Source organism: Salvelinus alpinus, chromosome 22, assembly GCF_045679555.1.
Source record: "Salvelinus alpinus chromosome 22, SLU_Salpinus.1, whole genome shotgun sequence".
In the NCBI taxonomy this organism is placed as follows: Eukaryota; Metazoa; Chordata; class Actinopteri; order Salmoniformes; family Salmonidae; genus Salvelinus; species Salvelinus alpinus.
The window spans coordinates 37,172,343-37,182,342 of NC_092107.1; the positions used below are offsets into that span (position 1 = coordinate 37,172,343).

General features: G+C 40.1%; 1 protein-coding gene across 2 annotated transcripts in view; it reads left to right on the plus strand.

The window, feature by feature from the left end:
• zbbx (zinc finger, B-box domain containing) overlaps positions 1-10,000 on the plus strand; it is a 124,902-nt gene that overhangs the window by 13,180 nt on the left and 101,722 nt on the right. For both annotated transcript variants that reach the window (XM_071360045.1, XM_071360046.1), the window contains exons 4-6: positions 1,093-1,183; positions 1,275-1,326; positions 1,697-1,821. In XM_071360045.1, coding sequence (XP_071216146.1) covers positions 1,093-1,183; positions 1,275-1,326; positions 1,697-1,821 — 268 coding nt within the window. The remainder of the gene's footprint in view (positions 1-1,092; positions 1,184-1,274; positions 1,327-1,696; positions 1,822-10,000) is intronic.

A 10,000-nucleotide genomic window follows, 5' to 3' on the forward strand; every position in this document is an offset into this window, starting at 1 on the left:
AACAGTTCTCACAAAGAACCTACGTCGCCCTGAAATTAGGCCAGTAGTTCTTTCTAATGTAGAGAAAGTAATACAATACATCACAACTTTATTGCCCGTTTTACATTTACAATTCATGTATTAGTGTCAGACCATGTGTCTGTTGCCATTATTTCAACGAGACTGTCATTACTAAACCCACGGTATGATCTGGTTTGATCTCTATTGATTATTACTCCCACGGTAATGTCTGGTTTGATCTCTATTGATTATTACTCCCACGGTAATGTCTGGTTTGATCTCTATTGATTATTACACCCACGGTATGATCTGGTTTGATCTCTATTGATTATTACTCCCACGGTATGATCTGGTTTGATCTCTATTGATTATTACTCCCACGGTATGATCTGGTTTGACCTCTATTGATTATTACTCCCACGGTATGATCTGGTTTGATCTCTATTGATTATTACTCCCACGGTATGATCTGGTTTGATCTCTATTGATTATTACACCACTGTAAATGTTCATGGTCATGTCTATTATAAGCTCTGATTTAATGTCTCTCTCTCTCTCTCCCTCAATGTCTCTCTCTCTCTCTCTCTCTCTCTCTCTCTCTCTCTCTCTCTCTCTCTCTCTCTCTCTCTCACTCTCTCTCTCTCTCTCTCTCTCTCTCTCTCTCTCTCTCTCTCTCTCTCTCTCTCTCTCCCTCACACTCTCTCTCTCTCTCTCTCTCTCTCTCTCTCTCTCTCTCCCTCTCTCTCTCTCTCTCTCTCTCTCTCTCTCTCTCTCTCTCTCACTCTCTCACTCTCTCACTCTCTCACTCTCTCACTCTCTCTCTCTCTCTCTCTCTCTCTCTGTCTCTCTGTCTCTCTGTCTCTCTCTCTCTCTCTCTCTGTCTCTCTCTCTCCCTCACTGTCTCTGTCTCTCTCCCTCACTGTCTCTCTTTCTCCCTCACTGTCTCTGTCTCTCTCCCTCACTGTCTCTCTGTCTCTCTCTCTCTCTCCCTCACTGTCTCTCTCTCTCTATCTCTCTCTCTCTCTCTCTCTCTCTCTCTCTCTCTCTCTCTCTCTCTCTCTCTCTCTCTCTCTCTCTCTCTCTCTCTCTCAGGAGGTTAGGTGGTTTCCGTTGGAAGTCAGGGCAGGCTGGAGCTGTGATTAACCACAGTGCAAAGAGGAACAAGGAGAGTGGACTCCAAAAGGCAAGCCCCATGATGGTCTGGAATGTCTATACTGAAATCATTCCTCTCTTGTTGACTGTTTTCGTCCTATGTGTTATGTTACCCCAAACAGCTGTCAGCAGGCAAGGTGAAGATACGGCTCCTCAAAGATCAACCTCAGCCAGGTGACATTTCATAAGTGTGTGTGTGTGTGTGCATGCGATATGTGGTTGTACTCTATGTGTGTTGGTATGGTTAGTTCTACAACGAAGTGTGTGTGTATGTTTTTGTGTGTGTAACGGATGTGAAATGGCTAGCTAGTTAGCGGGTACGCGCTACTAGCGTTTCAATCAGTTACGTCACTTGCTCTGAAACCTAGAAGTAGTGTTGCCCCTTGCTCTGCAAGGGCCACGGCTTTTGTGGAGCGATGGGTAACGATGCTTCGTGGGTGACTGTTGTTGATGTGTGCAGAGGGTCCCTGGTTCGCGCCCGTGTTGGGGCGAGGGGACGCCATAAAGTTATACTGTTACGTGTGTGTGTGTGTTGTCTGTCCAGAAGTCTGCAGGGTGGGAGAGAAGGAGAAGGCTACAGCTGTTCCCTCAGGTGGTCAGGTGTCCAGCAGTAAGACCAGGCTGAGGGGGAAGGTGTGTGGCCAGTGTGAGGCCAGGGCTGCTGGACTGGTTAGTATCCCACACACCTACACTTTCTGTATCTGTCTAATCTAGTTATCTTACGTCTTCTCTCCACCATGTGTTGTTGTATCATAGTCCTGTCTATGTCTTCTCTCCAACATGTGTTGTTGTATCATAGTCCTGTCTATGTCTTCTCTCCACCATGTGTTGTTGTATCATAGTCCTGTCTGTCTTCTCTCCACCATGTGTTGTTGTATCACAGTCCTGTCTGTCTTCTCTCCACCATGTGTTGTTGTATCATAGTCCTGTCTATGTCTTCTCTCCACCATGTGTTGTTGTATCATAGTCCTGTCTATGTCTTCTCTCCACCATGTGTTGTTGTATCATAGTCCTGTCTATGTCTTCTCTCCACCATGTGTTGTTGTATTATAGTCCTGTCTATGTCTTCTCTCCACCATGTGTTGTTGTATCACAGTCCTGTCTGTCTTCTCTCCACCATGTGTTGTTGTATCATAGTCCTGTCTATGTCTTCTCTTCACCATGTGTTGTTGTATCATAGTCCTGTCTATGTCTTCTCTTCACCATGTGTTGTTGTATCATAGTCCTGTCTATTTCTTCTCTTCACCATGTGTTGTTGTATCATAGTCCTGTCTATGTCTTCTCTTCACCATGTGTTGTTGTATCATAGTCCTGTCTATGTCTTCTCTCCACCATGTGTTGTTGTATCATAGTCCTGTCTATGTCTTCTCTCCACCATGTGTTGTTGTATCATAGTCCTGTCTATGTCTTCTCTCCACCATGTGTTGTTGTATCATAGTCCTGTCTGTCTTCTCTCCACCATGTGTTGTTGTATCATAGTCCTGTCTATGTCTTCTCTCCACCATGTGTTGTTGTATCATAGTCCTGTCTATGTCTTCTCTCCACCATGTGTTGTTGTATCATAGTCCTGTCTGTCTTCTCTCTACCATGTGTTGTTGTATCATAGTCCTGTCTGTCTTCTCTCTACCATGTGTTGTTGTATCATAGTCCTGTCTGTCTTCTCTCCACCATGTGTTGTTGTATCATAGTCCTGTCTGTCTTCTCTCCACCATGTGTTGTTGTATCATAGTCCTGTCTATGTCTTCTCTCCACCATGTGTTGTTGTATCATAGTCCTGTCTGTCTTCTCTCCACCATGTGTTGTTGTATCATAGTCCTGTCTATGTCTTCTCTCCACCATGTGTTGTTGTATCATAGTCCTGTCTATGTCTTCTCTCTACCATGTGTTGTTGTATCATAGTCCTGTCTGTCTTCTCTCTACCATGTGTTGTTGTATCATAGTCCTGTCTGTCTTCTCTCCACCATGTGTTGTTGTATCATAGTCCTGTCTGTCTTCTCTCCACCATGTGTTGTTGTATCATAGTCCTGTCTACGTCTTCTCTCCACCATGTGTTGTTGTATCATAGTCCTGTCTGTCTTCTCTCCACCATGTGTTGTTGTATCATAGTCCTGTCTGTCTTCTCTCCACCATGTGTTGTTGTATCATAGTCCTGTCTGTCTTCTCTCCACCATGTGTTGTTGTATCATAGTCCTGTCTGTCTTCTCTCCACCATGTGTTGTTGTATCATAGTCCTGTCTGTCTTCTCTCCACCATGTGTTGTTGTATCATAGTCCTGTCTACGTCTTCTCTTGGTAAAAGATAACCATGTTACAGAGTCCTGTCTACGTCTTCTCTTGGTAAAAGATAACCATGTTACAGAGTCCTGTCTGTCTTCTCTCTACCATGTGTTGTTGTATCATAGTCCTGTCTGTCTTCTCTCCACCATGTGTTGTTGTATCATAGTCCTGTCTACGTCTTCTCTTGGTAAAAGATAACCATGTTACAGAGTCCTGTCTACGTCTTCTCTTGGTAAAAGATGACCATTGTTACAGAGTCCTGTCAGTGTCCATAGATGTTGAAGCAAAGGGTTGATGTTTACTTGTTGGCTAAAGACTTTGTTTGTCATCTATCTCTGTTCACTGGAGCTCTGTGTGTGTGTGTGTTTGTGTGTGTGTGTGTGTGGGTTGTGGTGGACAGCTGAGTAATGTGTACCTAACATCCGGTCGGTCTGATATCTCTGTGGCGGTGGGTGAATCCCAGTCCTTAATAATTAATAATTGGCCACTCATGCAGAATATCCAGCCTAAAGACAGCAGAATATCCAGCCTAAAGACAGCAGAATATCCAGCCTAAAGACAGCAGAATATCCAGCCTAAAGACAGCAGAATATCCAGCCTAAAGACAGCAGAATATCCAGCCTAAAGACAGCAGAATATCCAGCCTAAAGACAGCAGAATATCCAGCCTAAAGACAGCAGAATATCCAGCCTAAAGACAGCAGAATATCCAGCCTGAAAACAGCAGAATATCCAGCCTAAAGACAGCAGAATATCCAGCCTAAAGACAGCAGAATATCCAGCCTGAAAACAGCAGAATATCCAGCCTAAAGACAGCAGAATATCCAGCCTAAAGACAGCAGAATATCCAGCCTGAAGACAGCAGAATATCCAGCAGAATATCCAGCCTAAAGACAGCAGAATATCCAGCCTAAAGACAGCAGAATATCCAGCCTGAAGACAGCAGAATATCCAGCAGAATATCCAGCCTAAAGACAGCAGAATATCCAGCCTAAAGACAGCAGAATATCCAGCCTAAAGACAGCAGAATATCCAGCCTAAAGACAGCAGAATATCCAGCCTAAAGACAGCAGAATATCCAGCCTGAAGACAGCAGAATATCCAGCCTGAAGACAGCAGAATATCCAGCCTGAAGACAGCAGAATATCCAGCCTAAAGACAGCAGAATATCCAGCCTAAAGACAGCAGAATATTCAGCCTAAAGACAGCAGAATATCCAGCCTAAAGACAGCAGAATATTCAGCCTAAAGACAGCAGAATATCCAGCCTAAAGACAGCAGAATATCTAGCCTAAAGACAGGAGAGTTTACAGCCGTACAGCAGAGTTTACAGCCGTACAGCAGAGTTTACAGCCTTTCTTCTTGCTAGAGAAAAGTTTGGGAGAAGGGATCAGACTACTGGCTGTAAGCGAACGAGTGATGTGCGTTTGGAGCAATAATGGCTGTATCCAAGGCTCAGCCAATCGTTCACATAACAGCAGAATGCAGCGCGCGACTGAAGAGAGAAGAGACAACCAATTTGCTAATTACAGCATCAGCGCGCTCTCTGGAAAGACAGCAGAGAGTAGAAAGGCAGTTTGCCAGTTACAGCAGCGCGTCCCCTGAACGATAACGAAGAGGTAGAAGAGAAGCTTGACCACGGAGATGGGGTAGGAAGGTGAAGAAGCGCACTGCATGAGCTGTAACTGAAAAACAATTGGCATTTGGAAAGTTTGAGGTGAGGGAGAAAGTGTGGTGGAACAAGTATTGTTTGCATTGTGAAATAACATTATCTTGCTAGCTGGATCTAAATCTCCATTAGCTAGTCAGAGAAATGTTGAGCAACATTTGCCAATTTAACTGATCAAATAATTGAGGTGTGAAAATGGTGTGAAAATTAGCTGGCTAATAAAGTAAGATAGCTAACTTTAACTAGCTAACGTTACAACATCAGATGAGCTAACGTTAGTAACCTAACCAATTCTCTATAGTATTAACTAGCTAACGTTAGTAACCTAACCAATTCACTATAGTATTAACCAGCTAACGTTAGTAACCTAACCAATTCACTATAGTATTAACTAGCTAACGTTAGTAACCTAACCAATTCTCTATAGTATTAACTAGCTAATGTTAGTAACCTAACCAATTCTCTATAGTATTAACCAGCTAATGTTAGTAACCTAACCAATTCTCTATAGTATTAACTAGCTAACGTTAGTAACCTAACCAATTCTCTATAGTATTAACTAGCTAACGTTACAACATCAGATGAGCTAACGTTAGTAACCTAACCAATTCTCTATAGTAATAACCAGCTAATGTTAGTAACCTAACCAATTCTCTATAGTATTAACTAGCTAACGTTAGTAACCTAACCAATTCACTATAGTATTAACTAGCTAACGTTAGTAACCTAACCAATTCTCTATAGTATTAACTAGCTAATGTTAGTAACCTAACCAATTCTCTATAGTATTAACCAGCTAACGTTAGTAACCTAACCAATTCTCTATAGTATTAACTAGCTAACGTTAGTAACCTAACCAATTCTCTATAGTAATAACCAGCTAACGTTAGTAACCTAACCAATTCTCTATAGTATTAACCAGCTAACGTTAGTAACCTAACCAATTCTCTATAGTATTAACCAGCTAACGTTAGTAACCTAACCAATTCACTATAGTATTAACCAGCTAATGTTAGTAACCTAACCAATTCACTATAGTATTAACTAGCTAACGTTAGTAACCTAACCAATTCTCTATAGTATTAACTAGCTAACGTTAGTAACCTAACCAATTCTCTATAGTATTAACTAGCTAATGTTACAACATCAGATGAGCTAACGTTAGTAACCTAACCAATTCTCTATAGTATTAACCAGCTAACGTTAGTAACCTAACCAATTCTCTATAGTATTAACCAGCTAACGTTAGTAACCTAACCAATTCACTATAGTATTAACCAGCTAATGTTAGTAACCTAACCAATTCACTATAGTATTAACTAGCTAACGTTAGTAACCTAACCATTTCTCTATAGTATTAACTAGCTAACGTTACAACATCAGACGAGCTAACGTTAGTAACCTAACCAATTCTCTATACTAATAACTAGCTAACGTTAGTAACCTAACCAATTCACTATAGTATTAACTAGCTAACGTTACAACATCAGATGAGCTAACGTTAGTAACCTAACCAATTCTCTATAGTAATAACTAGTATAATTTAACGACTCCTCGCCCTTCCTCAAGTTATAACGCGTTAGTTGCTTACTGGACCCTGGCAATCTGTGTGAAGTTCGTTAGCTAGTTAACTAGTCAACACTAACTACTATCTGTGAACTAATGTTTTCCCTCTACAGTATGTGGTTAAGTGTCACCTTTTTGGGCCCTCACCAGTTTGCATCCCTGTATAATCTGATAGATGTTGGGATTTAACGTTAATGTATAATCTGATAGATGTTGGGGTGTAACGTTAATTTATAATCTGCTAGATGGTGGGGTGTAACGTTAATTTATAATCTGCTAGATGGTGGGGTGTAACGTTAATTTATAATCTGCTAGATGGTGGGTGTAACGTTAATTTATAATCTGCTAGATGGTGGGGTGTAACGTTAATTTATAATCTGCTAGATGGTGGGGTGTAACGTTAATTTATAATCTGCTAGATGGTGGGGTGTAACGTTAATTTATAATCTGCTAGATGTTGGGGTGTAACGTTAATGTATAATCTGCTAGATGGTGGGGTGTAACGTTAATTTATAATCTGCTAGATGGTGGGGTGTAACGTTAATTTATAATCTGCTAGATGGTGGGGTGTAACGTTAATTTATAATCTGCTAGATGGTGGGGTGTAACGTTAAATTATAATCTGCTAGATGGTATGTGTAACGTTAATTTATAATCCGATAGATGGTGGGTGTATCGTTAAGCGTAACGTTATAATCTGATAGATGGTGGGTGTATCGTTAAGCGTAACGTTATAATCTGATAGATGGTGGGTGTATCGTTAAGCGTAATGTTATATTCTGATAGATGGTGGGTGTATCGTTAAGCATAATGTTATAATCTGATAGATGGTGGGTGTATCGTTAAGCGTAACGTTATAATCTGATAGATGGTGGGTGTATCGTTAAGCATAATGTTATAATCTGATAGATGGTGCAGTGTAACGTTAATTTATAATCCGATAGATGGTGGGTGTATCGTTAAGCGTAATGTTATAATCTGATAGATGGTGGGTGTATCGTTAAGCGTAATGTTATAATCTGCTAGATGGTGCAGTGTAACGTTAATTTATAATCCGATAGATGGTGGGTGTATCGTTAAGCGTAACGTTATAATCTGATAGATGGTGGGTGTATCGTTAAGCGTAATGTTATAATCTGATAGATGGTGGGTGTATCGTTAAGCATAATGTTATAATCTGATAGATGGTGGGTGTATCGTTAAGCATAATGTTATAATCTGATAGATGGTGGGTGTATCGTTAAGCATAATGTTATAATCTGATAGATGGTGGGTGTATCGTTAAGCGTAATGCTATAATCTGATAGATGGAGGGTGTATCGTTAAGCGTAATGTTATAATCTGATAGATGGTGGGTGTATCGTTAAGCGTAATGTTATAATCTGATAGATGGTGGGTGTATCGTTAAGCGTAATGTTATAATCTGATAGATGGTGGGTGTATCGTTAAGCGTAATGTTATAATCTGATAGATGGTGGGTGTATCGTTAAGCGTAATGTTATAATCTGATAGATGGTGGGTGTATCGTTAAGCGTAACGTTATAATCTGATAGATGGTGGGTGTATCGTTAAGCGTAATGTTATAATCTGATAGATGGTGGGTGTATCGTTAAGCGTAATGTTATAATCTGATAGATGGTGGGTGTATCGTTAAGCGTAATGTTATAATCTGATAGATGGTGGGTGTATCGTTAAGCGTAATGTTATAATCTGATAGATGGTGGGTGTATCGTTAAGCGTAATGTTATAATCTGATAGATGGTGGGTGTATCGTTAAGCGTAATGTTATAATCTGATAGATGGTGGGTGTATCGTTAAGCATAATGTTATAATCTGATAGATGGTGGGTGTATCGTTAAGCGTAATGTTATAATCTGATAGATGGTGGGTGTATCGTTAAGCATAATGTTATAATCTGATAGATGGTGGGTGTATCGTTAAGTGTAATGTTATAATCTGATAGATGGTGGGTGTATCGTTAAGCATAATGTTATAATCTGATAGATGGTGGGTGTATCGTTAAGCGTAATGTTATAATCTGATAGATGGTGGGTGTATCGTTAAGCGTAATGTTATAATCTGATAGATGGTGGGTGTATCGTTAAGCGTAATGTTATAATCTGATAGATGGTGGGTGTATCGTTAAGCGTAATGTTATAATCTGATAGATGGTGGGTGTATCGTTAAGCGTAATGTTATAATCTGATAGATGGTGGGTGTATCGTTAAGCGTAATGTTATAATCTGCTAGATGGTGCAGTGTAACGTTAATTTATAATCCGATAGATGGTGGGTGTATCGTTAAGCGTAACGTTATAATCTGATAGATGGTGGGTGTATCGTTAAGCGTAATGTTATAATCTGATAGATGGTGGGTGTATCGTTAAGCGTAACGTTATAATCTGATAGATGGTGGGTGTATCGTTAAGCATAATGTTATAATCTGATAGATGGTGCAGTGTAACGTTAATTTATAATCCGATAGATGGTGGGTGTATCGTTAAGCGTAATGTTATAATCTGATAGATGGTGGGTGTATCGTTAAGCGTAATGTTATAATCTGCTAGATGGTGCAGTGTAACGTTAATTTATAATCCGATAGATGGTGGGTGTATCGTTAAGCGTAACGTTATAATCTGATAGATGGTGGGTGTATCGTTAAGCGTAATGTTATAATCTGATAGATGGTGGGTGTATCGTTAAGCATAATGTTATAATCTGATAGATGGTGGGTGTATCGTTAAGCATAATGTTATAATCTGATAGATGGTGGGTGTATCGTTAAGCATAATGTTATAATCTGATAGATGGTGGGTGTATCGTTAAGCGTAATGCTATAATCTGATAGATGGAGGGTGTATCGTTAAGCGTAATGTTATAATCTGATAGATGGTGGGTGTATCGTTAAGCGTAATGTTATAATCTGATAGATGGTGGGTGTATCGTTAAGCGTAATGTTATAATCTGATAGATGGTGGGTGTATCGTTAAGCGTAATGTTATAATCTGATAGATGGTGGGTGTATCGTTAAGCGTAATGTTATAATCTGATAGATGGTGGGTGTATCGTTAAGCGTAACGTTATAATCTGATAGATGGTGGGTGTATCGTTAAGCGTAATGTTATAATCTGATAGATGGTGGGTGTATCGTTAAGCGTAATGTTATAATCTGATAGATGGTGGGTGTATCGTTAAGCGTAATGTTATAATCTGATAGATGGTGGGTGTATCGTTAAGCGTAATGTTATAATCTGATAGATGGTGGGTGTATCGTTAAGCGTAATGTTATAATCTGATAGATGGTGGGTGTATCGTTAAGCGTAATGTTATAATCTGATAG